Below are 13,300 nucleotides of genomic sequence, written 5' to 3'. Positions count from 1 at the left end.
GCCTTACAGAAACTTTGCAGTCTCATTAAGTCCCATTTGTTAATCTTTGACCTTAGAGCTTGAGCCATTGGTGTTTTGTTCAGGAAATTTTCTCCTGTGCCTATGTGTTCTAAGGTTTTCCCTACTTTCTCATCTAATAGTTTCAGTGTATCTGGTTTAATGTGGAGATCTTTAATCCACTTACACTTGAGCTTTGTACAAGGAGATAAGAACGGGTCTATTTTCATTCTTTTGCATGTTGAGTGCCAGTTGGACCAGCACCATTTGTTGAATAGGCTGTCCTTTTTCCATTGAATGTTTACTGCTCCTTTGTCAAAAATCAGGTGACCATGTACATGAGGGCTCATTTCTGGATCTTCTATTTTATTCCATTGATCCACTTGCCTATTTCTGTACCAGTACCATGCAGTTTTCAGCACAATTGCCTTGTAATATAGCTTGAGGTCAGGGATAGTGATTCCCGCAGATGTTTTTTTGTTGTTGAGGATGGATTTCGCTATTCTAGGTCTTTTGTTATTCCATATGAAATTGCACATTGATCTTTCCAATTCCATGAAGAACTGGGTTGGAATTTTGATGGGGATTGCATTGAATCTGTAGATTGCTTTTGGTAGGATGTCCATTTTTAAGATGTTGATCTTTCCAATCCATGAGCATGGGAGATCTTTCCATTTTCTGAGATCATCTTCAATTTCTTTCTTTAGAGGTTTGAAGTTCTTGTCATACAGGTCCTTTACTTCCTTAGTTAGAGTCACACCAAGGTATTTCATAGTTTTTGTAACTACTGTGAAGGGTACCTTTTCCCTAATTTCTTTCTCCACATGTTTGTCCTTTGAATATAGGAAGGCTACTGATTTGTTTGAGTTAATTTTGTATTCGGCCACTTTGCTGAACTTGTTTATCAGCTGTAGGAGTTTTCTGGTGGAATTTTTGGGGTCACTCAAGTACACTATCATGTCATCGGCAAAGAGTGATGTTTTTATCTCTTCCTTTCCGATTTGTATCCCCTTGATCTCCTTTTGCTGTCTAATTGCTCCAGCCAGGACTTCCAGTACTATGTTGAATAGGTAGGGAGAGAGTGGGCAGCCTTGTCGAGTCCCTGATTTTAGTGGGATTGCTTCAAGTTTCTCGCCATTAAGTTTGATGTTGGCTGTTAGTTTGCTGTATATTGCTTTTATTATGTTTAAATATGAGCCTTGGATTCCTGTTCTTTCCAGGACTTTTAACATGAAGGGGTGTTGGATTTTGTCGAATGCTTTCTCAGCATCTAGTGAGATGACCATGTGATTTTGGTCTTTAAGTTTGTTTATATGGTGGATTACATTGATGGATTTACTTATGTTAAACCATCCCTGCATCCCAGGGATGAAGACTACTTGGTCATGATGAATGATGGTTTTGATGTGTTCTTGGATTCGGTTTGCAAGGATTTTTTTGAGTATTTTTGCATCAAGGTTCATAAGTGAGATTGGTCTGAAGTTCTCTTTCCTTGTAGGGTCTTTGTGTGGCTTAGGTACGAGGGTTATTGTAGCCTCAAAAAATGAGTTGGGTAATATTCCATCTGATTCTATCTTTTGGAATAGCTTGGCGAATATTGATGTTATATCCCCAATAAATGTCTGATAAAATTCTGCACTGAACCCGTCTGGACCTGGGCTTTTTTTGGTTGGGAGGCTTTTGATGACTTCTTCTATTTCTTTAGGTGTTATAGGGTTATTTAGATGGTTTACTTGGTCCTGGTTCAACTTTGGGACCTTGTATCTGTCTAGGAATTCATCCAATTCCTCCAGATTTTCCAATTTTGTGGAGTATAAGTTTTTGTAGTAGGATCTGATGATTTCTTGAATTTCCTTAGTTTCAGTTGTTATGTCACCACTTTCCTTTCTGATTTTGTTAATTTGGATACTCTCTCTTTGCCCTTTAGTTAGTCTGGCTAGGGGTTTATCAATCTTGTTGATTTTCTCAAAGAACCAACTCTTTGTTTTGTTGATTTTTTCAATGTTTTTTTTTGTTTCTATTTGGTCTATTTCTGCCCTAATTTTGATTATTTCTTGCCGTCTACTCTTTTTGGGTATATCTGCTTCCTTTTGTTCTATTGCTTTTAGCTGTGCTGTCAGGTTGCTGATGTGAGCTCTCTCCAGTTTCTTCTTGGAAGCACTTAGGGCAATGAGTTTTCCTCTCAATACTGCTTTCATTGCATCCCATAGGTTTGGGTATGTTGTGTTTTCGTTTTCGTTGAATTCTAGAAAATCCTTAATTTCTTTCTTTATTTCTTCTTTGACCCTGCTATCCTTTAACAGAGTGTTGTTTAGTTTCCATGTGTATGTGGGAATTTTGTTGTCTTTGTTGTTGTTAAAGACCAGCCGTAGACCATGGTGATCTGAGAGGATGCATGGGAGTATTTCAATCTTCTTATATCGATGAAGGCTCGTTCTGTGTCCAATTATGTGGTCAATTTTCGAGAAGGTGCCATGGGGTGGTGAGAAGAAGGTGTATTCTTTTACTTTAGGATAGTATGTTCTGTATATATCTATTAATTCTAGTTGGTTCAAAGTCTCTGCTAGTTTTGCAGTGTCCTTGTTCAGTTTCAGTTTCCCTGATCTGTCCATTGGTGAGAGTGGGGTGTTAAAGTCTCCCACTATTATTGTGTGAGGTGAAATGTATTTTTTGAGCTTTAGTAGAGTTTCTTTTATGAATGTGGGTGATTTTTTATTTGGAGCATATATGTTAAGGATTGAGAGTTCCTCCTGACAGATTTCCCCGGTAATGAGTAAAAAGTGTCCTTCTTTATCTTTTTTGATAACTTTTGGTTAGAAATTTACTTTATTCGATATTAGAATAGCCACTCCAGCTTGCTTCTTGGAGCTGTTTGCTTGGAAGTTTTTTTTCCCACCCTTTTACTCTGAGATAGTGTCTGTCTCTGTCTCTGAGATGAGTTTCCTGTATGCAGCAAAAGGCTGGATTTTGTTTATGTATCCAGTCTGATAGTCTATGTCTCTTTATTGGGGAGTTGAGATCATTTATGTTAATAGATATCAAGGAATAATTGTTTCTGTTTCCTGCCATTTTTGCTTTTTTGGGTTGAGTTGTGTCTGTGTTTTTTTCTTTAGTTTTCTTGTTTAGGAATTTTCTTGTTTTTACTAGGCTGTATTTTCCCTCCTTGTATTGGGTTTTCCACCTATAATTCGTTGTAGTGCTGGGTTTGTGGTCAGATATTGTGTGAATTTTGATTTGTCTTGAAATATCTTTGTCTCTCCATCGATGGTGATTGATAGTTTTGCTGGGTATAGCAGCTTGGGCTGGCACTTGTGCTCTCTTAAGGAGTGCATGATGTCTGTCCAGGCTCTTCTAGCTTTCATAGTCTCTGCTGAGAAATCGGGTGTGAGTCTGATTGGTCTGCCTTTATATGTTACCTGACCTTTTTCCCTTACTGCTTTTAGTATTCTTTCTTTACTTTGGGCACTTGATGTTTTTACTATTATGTGTTGGGAGGTATTTCTTTTCTGGTCCAACCTATTTGGAGTTCTGAAGGCTTCTTTTATGCTCGTGGTCATCTCATTCTTGAGGGTAGGGAAGTTTTCTTCTATGATTTTGTTGAAGATATTTACTGTGCCTCTTAGTTGATACTCTTCTCCCTCTTCTATTCCTATTATCCTTAGGTTCGGTCTTCTCATTGTGTCTTGTATTTCCTGGACATTTTGGGTTAGGAGCTTTTTGTTTTTTGCATCTTCTCTGGCTGTTTTGTCTATGTTTGCAATGTTGTCTTCTGCCCCCGAGATTCTCTCCTCGATCTCTTGTAATCTGTTGGAAATGCTTGCTTCTGTGACTCCTGATTTCTTTTTTTGGTGTTCTGACTCTAGGGTTATCTCCTTTAGCGCTTTCTTTATTGTGTCAATTTCTGTTTTAATTTCCCTCTTCCATTCCTTTATTTCTTTGGTTCTGTTTTCGTCTCGTTCTTTGAGTTCTTTGAGTGTTTTTCTTGTTTCTTCTTTAAAAGCTTCTGAATCTTTTTGCTTTTCCTCCCTTTCTTGTTTAAGTAACTCTATCAGCGTCTTGAGGCATGTTTTCAGGTCTGTGTCTTCTTTCTCTGGAGTGTTTGGAATTCCTATGTTTGCTACTATCGGAGAGCTGGGTTCTGGTGTTGCTAGATTGTCTTGGTTTCCTTGGGATATACTCTTTCTCTTTCCTCTTGCCATTTTGTTGTCAGTGATATGTTCTTGCCTTTCCCTTGTATCTGGTCTGTGTCCCTGGTACACTTTCCGTGTGCACTCCTCAGAGATCTCTCTACTCCCCAGCAGCCCAGGTTCCGGGTGGCAGCTGGGACAGGCTCTGCTCTGCGTCCTGAAGTCACCCCCAGGTGGGAACAGACGTTCCTAAGATCTGTTCCTGGTCACAGATGCTCAGCCTCTCCGAGCCACCTTTCCGGCTGGCTGTTGGGCCAGGCCCTGCTCTGTGTCCTGAAGTCGTCTCCGGGTGGGAACAGAAGTTCCTAAGATCTGTTCCCGGTCACTGGATCGGGGAGGACAGGGCAGGTCAGGGCAGGGGGTGCCCTTTCCGTGTGCACTCTGCAGAGATCCCTCTGCTCCCCCGCAGCCTAGGTCTCCCACTCACCAGTTGCTCAGCCTGTACGAGCCGCCTTTCTGGCTGGTGGTTGGGCCAGGCTCTGCTCTGCATCCTGAAGGCCTCTCCGGGTGGGAACAGAAGTTCCTAAGATCTGTTCCCAGTCACAGTTGCTTAGCCTGTACGAGCCGCCTTTCCGGCTGGTGGTTGGGCCAGGCTCTGCTCTTCATTTCTTGAAGCTAATACACATTTCTAATTTTGTAAATTTTTGCTGAAATAGCTAAACTGAACTGTTTGAAGAAGAGATCATGAAATATCGGACATGTTCTGACCATTAAGTTTATTATATTAAAACATTTATAGGATATATATATATATATATATATATATATATATATGTAATTATACATAAATATTTATGTTTTCTAGCAAACTGGTGATGCAGATCTGTAATCTTGTATTCCCAGAAATTAATAATATTAAGTCATGGTTCATCATTCTCTTCTCTCTTTCCTCTCCTCTCCTCTCCTCTCCTCTATTCTCCCTCCCTCCCTCCCTCTCTCTTCCTCTCTCTTCAGGAACATCACAACTTTAAGAGTGGTCTAGACTATTTAGCAATATTCCTTCAAAAAAACAAATACTCTTATTATGGATGTAGTTTATGGATAGAGGTCCAGTTTTATTTATGTTCTATAATTTATTTTTTATGTTCTTTGGTGTCTTACATGCATGTGTGTCTTGTGAGGGTGTCAGAAGCCCTGGAACTATGTATATACATATATGCATGTAATATCATCAGTGAAAAAAGAGACCATGAATTTAAAAGAGAGAAAGGGAGGTTGTATGGGAGTGTTGGGAGGAAGGAAATGGAACAGAGAAATGGTATCATTTTAGAGTAATTTCAAAATAAAAAGAATGTACTGAGTTAATCCCAAAACTTGTGAGGCAAAGACAGAGCCTAGTCTACATATCTAGCTCCAAGTCACCCAAGGCTACATAGTGAGACTTTATCTCATTTTTTTTTTAATTCGGGAGCTAGAGAAGTAGGCCAGCATTTAAAAGTACCCATTGGTTTTGCAAAGGATTGGTTCCCAGTTCTAGAGAATTTGATGACTTTTTCTGGCTTCTGCTGGCACCAGGCATGCATGTACAGGCAAACCCATAAAATAAAAGTAAATAAAAATTTAAAATTAGTTCACTCAAACGTTATGGTGTAAGATCACTTGTATAAATGGTGATAGCGTTTGGAAAAAGCAGGACTGAAGAAAAGGGACACTGGGACCCTTTCAGCATCTATCTAGCCTTTTTGTTACATTTGCAAATAAACGATTCTTGAGGCCAAAAGATGTGCTTCCAAAAGCAAAGAACCACTGAAGTTCTTTTAGAAACTTTTAGAAAATGGCAAGATTTTATATACTTGTTGGAGAATGACCAGCACAAAGAAAATTTCTCCCACTTCTAATTCTGCTTAAATTGATCTGAAATATCATATATAAGAAAACCTTGTGAGTTGCCCCAAAATTATGATGATATAAGGTGTAGAAGAAGCCTACTAGAGCTAAAATTTACAACCACTGAAATTAAGGCCTCAAGGGTGTAGTGTTCGTGGCCACGGTGACTTTAGAGGATTTTATTCTTCTCATTTCTGAGCTCTGAGATCACGAAGGCTGAAGGAATGATTGTAATACAATAAACCATCCTCACTGAGGTCTGGCAATATCACTTGTGCCCGGTGTGCCTGTAGGCAGATCTGTTAGTGGTGACCGGCTCAGAGGAACTCTAGAATTGCTGTCTGCCACTAAAATGCACTTGGCACACACAGTTGGAGAGTGCTGAAGATTATTACAAGCTGATAAAGTTATTGGCTTCCATCCATCATCATAATTAAGCAGAGTAAACCCTTTTAACCAAGGCTCCTGCTAGACTCTTGAATCAGTTTTCCTTCTCTATTGTCTGAAGACCCTCCCAGTTGCTTAACTTTTTAAAATACACAATGTATCTCCCTGGCTTTTATTAACACTTACAACAGTAAAAGCAAAGTGTTTCAAATATAAGTACATGTGCCCTTCATTCTGAATTAAAACTATTTTTATTTTAAGTGACAGGTGAACACCCCAATTTCAGTTATGAAAGCAACCATTGTTCCTGGACTTTCCTCCTGGGGCTTTAGGTACCAAGCTGTACCCTTAAAATACAATCAAAATAAGCTTTTTTGGCTGCAGTATCCTGTGAGGAAATCCAGGCAGTCATTTGAGTTCCTGCAGAATCAAGTACTATTTTTGTCTGATAGATACCCTCCTTCAAAGCAGAGTTCATAAAAGTATTTAGCAAGCCCTTTCCAAGCACATGCTTCATCAGGAAGGCTCTGCTGTTTAGTGTAAACAAACTACCCTGCTTTTCATCCCATGACCTTGAGTAAATAGTATCTTTTACTTTAATGAGGTTGTAAGCTGCAGTCTTAGATTGGTCAAAGAAGAGAAAAGGATAGTTAGACTGAAATAAATTCCATCGCTACATATTTTTACACTTGGAGTTGTGAAACCAGAATCATTCTATGATTATACAAAACACGTCACCATAGCCAGGAGCTGAAATGTTGGCATTGTAAAATTTCACTGGGCCAAAAGCCATATAGTTTGATCTTGACCCTCTTTAAGGTGCCAGGAAAAGACTTTAGGTTGGATGTTTTGTTGACTGCTATAATCCTGGATCTTGGGACATGGGGAAAGAGGACAATGAGTTTGAGAGTGGTTACATGAGTCCCAGGCCTGCCTGAGCTACATTGCAAGTGGCTATAACAAAATGGGGGTGTGGAGTCAAATAAGACAGTGTTATAATCCTTTATAATCTATGATAGTTATATAAATAAATATACTGAAATTTGAACATGGGAGAGAAGAAAGGGCCATCATTAAGCAATCCTAGATTGGTGCTCCATTTTAAAGGACTTAGTGTGCCCTACACCTGGAGGCTTGCCAAAGCTGAACATAAGGATGAGAATGTGGAAACACTGGCGCTTCCTTTGAGTTCTCTTTGATCCTCACTGGCTAGAGATTTCTGAGCAGGCCAAGGGAAATGCTTTACAAATAGCTCTTATTAAAGAACCATCTCCTAACCTTTAAGATAACCAAGACTGCAACAACTATGTGTTCTTTCACAAAACTGATACAGACTCTGCATGTTTTAACTCTAAATTCCTTCATTGCTAAGAAGCCAACAATTCTTTCACCTCTAAACTGCTTTACCACATGACTTCCCAAGAATAAAACTTTGTTTCTAAGGTTTCAGAATCAATGGTGTAGAAGCAGGGATGTATATGCTACAGTGCCAAGTAACACGTAAACTTCAGTGATGAGAACAGCCTGCTCAGAGGATCATCTGGAAACAAATTTCTCTTAATAAGTAGTTTTCGGTTACATTTCTAGGTGTTTGTTCCAGTGCCCAAAAGGATTAGCTGTTCTCTAGGAGGGGACTTAACCTGCTGAGGTGCTTATTGTTTCTCTCCTACTAACTACCTACAGCACCTTCATATGTGAGGAGCAGAGCTCATAGGACATTTGTGTGACTTGATGAATACACGTTTGTCCCCAGCATACTGATTAGGACATCATCGATTTCCTTATGGAATAAGAGCTTTCTATCTTGACTGGCTATAAAACTCAATGCTACAAATTAATTCCACCCACTTTCCTGATGCACTGCCATTCTTTTCTGTTTGGTTTTTGATGGTTTGTCTACGCAGGCGTGCCTGGGCTTCTACCTCCATGGACAGGGAGTGATAAAACGAAGCATAAAACGAAAGCGCGGCCATCTATAAAATGGATTCAGTTTTGACCTATTAGAATGGTTAGATGTTTCACTCTGCCTTGGTGATCTTTGACTTCTTACCACGGAGACCTTACTTTGTTTTCTCAGAGACTACATAATCACCCTTTTGAAAAAAGAAAGACCCCCGAGAGCTTGGAAATGGGAACACGTAGCTGTTAGGGTATCTGTGACTACAAAACCAGTCCAGTACCTTAAATGACTTCTGTGTATACTTCTAAAATATCAACTTTTAGAATCAGATAACCAGTATAAAAACATTTTGTAATTTCACTTTTGTATTTTTTTTGCTACAGGACGAAGCTGTTGCTTGCATGAGTGCCACCATTGATAGTGCAGGGGAAGCTGACACTGTAAGTAATTGACACCTTTTGTGTAAACCCTGGAGCTCTCACTGCCGCTTCTAAACCTTCCTAGAATTGATCAATCATTCAACTCTGGAGAGGATCTGTGGTTATTACCATTAGTCATAGAATCCTCTAGAAATTCTGAAATCTTTAAGATCTCAGTTTCATAATACTTCATACAAGGATGAGCCCTGTTTCTGATTATAACTGGTAATGAGCAGTGCCTCTCAGGGGCATCATGTTTTATTTTTCAGTCTGACTTACTTCTTTTCTATGAGGTGCTAGGTCTGCATCAATTACCCAAGAAGTTAAAACAAGGAAAGGAACCAATTAGGTAATTATGACAAAGTCAAAAAGCATTGCAGGAGAATGTTTTCTGAATATATTTTACTATGGATGCAGTGATCATGGGCTGAAAAAAAAAGAAGGAAAATGTTCTGAGTGTTCTAAGATCACAAGGATAGCTAAGGTGCATCTGCTGTTGACCTTGACTTAAGGTTGCACAGTAAGGTTAAAAAAAAGAAAAGAAAGTTTAGTCAGTGGCTTCTTGAGGCAACCTTTTACCCTGAAACAAATGCACGTTAGTAGTTCCTTATTCTGAATGAAGCAAGATAGGAGAAAAACTAGGTGATAAAAGTCAGCCGTGTCAGAATAAGTGACTCTTCCATTTCCAACGTAACATTTCCAGTGTCCTATCCTCTTTAGGGGCCCCTTGAGATGAAATTAAAGTAAGGATTGTTTGTCAGATTAGTATAACAAAGAACAAGAAAACTTGTACATGTTACAGAGTATTTTAAGAGCAAGGGAATACGCTCCATAATTAATTTCAGCTGTTTGAACCAATAGCATATAAGAAGCCACAATAGTGAAAGAGCACAGGTATTGCTGATGGAAAACAGATGTAGAGAGTAAAGTACCTAAGGAACTCCAGCTTCTTGCTTCTCTTAAATTTGTATATGGGGTGCACAGCTTTATTAGAAGGATTTATAGGCTGTGGTCCAGCTAATCCAATAACAGCTGCCTATGTACGTTAAGGTTCAAAAATCCAGTAATTGTTCAGTCTACAAGGCTGGATGTCTCGGCTGGTCTTCAGTACATGCCAGAATCGTGAAGAAGTAGGCTCTAATGCCAGTGGAGGAATGGACTGTGTAGTGTGGTTGAGAACAAGCAGGCAGAGAGCAAGCTTCCTCCTTCCATGTCCTTTATCTAGGCTTCCAGCAGAGGTTGTGACCCATATCAGAGGTGGGTATTCTCACTTCAAATGATACAGTTAAGTGAAAAAAAAAATCCTTCATAGACTGTGCTTTGTGATTTTTCGGTTTTAGTTAATTCCAGATGTAATCAAATTGACAACCAAGAGTAACTATCACAAAACTATTATCTATCTTTTCTCAGCAGGTGCAAAGCAGTCCAGATACCAGCAGGTCTTCTGATGATTTCAGCACCCAACATGCTCTATGTCAAGCTCAAATGTCCAAGGAGCTGATTGAATTGAGTAAAGAACTTGCATTGAAAGAGGCCCTGGCTAAGAAGATGACTCAGAATGACAACCAGCTACAGCCCATTCAATTCCAGTACCAAGTAAAGTGTTTTCTTTTTTCTAGTGCAGCAGTTGGTCATGTGTACCATATTAAATGGGGGGAAAGCAAACTGGCGAGACAATTTTGGTAATGAAAAGATAAGTGTTTCCCCATTGTCTGTTTCCAGTGTTGCTGATAAGAAGTATCTGGTGATCTAGAGTTTTTCCCTCTGGCAACTCGGTATTTTTTTTTTCCTGGCCCCAGGTAGCATATGCTCTCACAATGCTAGGCTTATTGTTTCCTTGGGTACTGTCACTTCACTCTATTTTCTTTCTTCAGCTGCCCTTACTCAGATAATTCACTCTGCTTTTCTTGCTGCCTCCTTCCTGTTCTCTAAACCCTTGTCCACTCTCTAGATTTCCTTCCACTTCTGGTGACTATTTTTATTTGCTTACTAACTCCCAAGATCCTTTTGATGTTCCTAATTGTTCTTGCTATAGAAATCTTTTTGTGGATGTAGTGTCCATATCTAAGATTAGGAATTAAAACCTATCAAAACTTTATTCTTCTTCTTTGCTTCTTTTTTCCACATTTCCTTTCTTTTGTATGTTTTATTCTCTTTTACTTAAGAACCTTTCTTCAAATTTCTGGTGATCTTTGGCCATCAGTACAAATGTAAGAGAGAGACAAGCCAATAGGAAGTTTTCCATGCATACACTTCTCCTGGGTTCCTTAGTTACCCTACAGAACTCTTTTCTTCTCAGCCTGGAGCTATGTGGGCACAGTGCTGGGAATGTTGTGGTCTCTGTGCTCATTTATTTCACACAGGTCAGCAACATGACTCCTCATGTCTTCAGTAGCTAGATCCGGGCTGGCCATGCAGCCTGAAAGTTTCATCACTGCAGAAAGGAAGTTTTTACTCTTCTCTGTCTTTCCATGATACAAACTAGTGTGTTGCTCATTGGCATTCATCCTGTAGGAATCATATTTTAACATTTTTCCATTCCAGAAGGCAGTTACTGTTTTCTCTTCCCAGAGTCTGTTGATATGTCTTCAATATTGACTGCCTACTCTTCATGCTTGCTCATTTACACAACTTTTTGCATCATTCTAGGCAGGATTACAGGAGAAAGGTTAAATATGTAGGTCAGTTGTCTATCTGTGATTTAAGGCATACAATGCAGCCTTTCTCAGGTCAAATGTGGTTCTGACTTTTCCAGGATCAATAAAAGATTACTAAGTTTCTCTCTTTTTTGTTTTTATTAGTTTGGCTTTTTAAATTTCTTTGTTTGTTTGCTTTACTTACTCCCTTTACATCCCACTCCTTACCCCCTCCTAGTCCCCCTCCCCTTCTCCTCTGAGTGTGTGGGACCCTCTGACTATCCTCCCACCCTGGCACTTCAAGTCTCTGAGGCTAAGTCCATCCTCTCCCACTGCGTTGTCTACCTTGTCTAGTCCTTCTTCTTATACTACCCAGAAATGGGAAGCTCGTTCCACCAGAGTATTTCCTACTCTATAAGGAAGCATATATAAATAATGTGGTGTAGCTCTTAATTCAGTAATAATATCTAGTCTTTTCCCCCTAAAAACCAAGAAAATTAACTCTTAATAAAAAGTAATACCTTTGAATCACATGGAAATCACCACTTCTCTTTTTAAGAAATATGCATGTGTGAATTGCTACATGTTTGCAGAGGTCAGAAGGCCACGTTGTGGAGCTGGTTTTTTCTTTCTATCTTCACATGGCTTTTATAGCAAGTACTGTTATCTAGTGAGCCATCTCATAACTACGAAGTATTTTCCTACCATGTATTATACACACACACACGCACTCATATATATAAAATGTTAAATATGTAAAATATACATATGTAAATAGGGAAATGTCTGGAAGATAAAAAGCTATGATTTCCTTCTGAAAAGAGGAGGGTAGATGTTGGCAGGGCTGAAGTAGTCAATGTGTCTTACTTTTTATATGGGTTACCTGAATTATTTTTTATAGGAGATCATAATTAAATATAAATGCATTTGCATGTACTTTTTTATTTTCTTTTATTACCAACCAGTTTAAATATGCAGGGTAACTATAAAGCTATGATAATGACTTCCATTGCTTATACTGGAGTGGCTAGGCCTAATGCTTAGAAAAGAGCTCTAGCAAATTTAGAAATCTTAATATAGCCTCCAACCTGTTTTTGCTGCTTTCTGCCGGTCCTGTATTAATCCTGAGCCTTCATGTAATTTTGGTTCTCAACCACTGACTTAGTCAATTTTCTTTGGTTCTGGTTGTGAGGACAAGATAAAATCTGACCAAAGGGATTTTTACAGCCTAGAAAACATCTAAATTTCAGTTTCTAAAAGTTACTACATAAATGCATGTAGAACTGCAGTTGCTATTGAATTGATGTTTGAAAGTTCCAATATAAGAATACTGAAGGCTGAAGATATAGCCCCATTGGTAGCATGTTTACTTAGCATGAATAAAACCCCAGGGTTGATCCCTAGCACCAGATAAACCAACTGGGTTTGGTAGCTTGTAATCCTAGCACTTTGAGGCAGAGGCCAGAAGATTAAAAGTTCAAGGTCAGACTCAGCTACATAGGGAATTCTAGACCAGAAGAGATCTTGCCTCAAAACAAAAACAAAACAAAACAAAAAAAAAAAACCCAAGTTTATATAGCTCTTTATAGGTTATAAATGTCCTTACCATTTAATCCCGTTTTATCTTTTTAGCAATCCTATAAAGTAATATTAGTGTAGAAAACATTGTTTTTTTAAACTTGTTTTTGAGATGGCTCTTGCTATTTTATTCAGTCTTGCCTCCAGCTTCTGGGCTCAAGTGATACTTTTGCCTCAGCTTTCTGAGTAGCTAGGACTCAAAGCATGCACCAGTATACCTGGTTGTTCACATTATTAATACGGGTAGAAAAACTTGAGAGAATCCAAGATGATTTCTAAATCTAATAACCCACTAGAAAGACTCAAAAGACTCAGTAAGTACTCATAGTCACAGTAAAGATTTATTATGGAAAGAGTACAAAATAAAAC

General features: G+C 38.8%; 1 protein-coding gene across 1 annotated transcript in view; it reads left to right on the top strand.

The window, feature by feature from the left end:
- LOC308416111 (chromosome-associated kinesin KIF4-like) overlaps positions 1 to 13,300 on the top strand; it is a gene marked incomplete at its 5' end in the record, with an annotated part of 96,638 nt that overhangs the window by 60,791 nt on the left and 22,547 nt on the right. Inside the window, 3 exon segments of the mRNA XM_080942590.1 lie at positions 8,476 to 8,548; positions 8,682 to 8,738; positions 10,128 to 10,313. Coding sequence (XP_080798716.1) covers positions 8,476 to 8,548; positions 8,682 to 8,738; positions 10,128 to 10,313 — 316 coding nt within the window.

This window comes from Micromys minutus (genome assembly GCF_963924665.1).
Source record: "Micromys minutus genome assembly, contig: SCAFFOLD_112, whole genome shotgun sequence".
NCBI classification, from domain to species: domain Eukaryota; kingdom Metazoa; phylum Chordata; class Mammalia; order Rodentia; family Muridae; genus Micromys; species Micromys minutus.
This window is presented reverse-complemented; position numbering and strand designations above follow the sequence as displayed.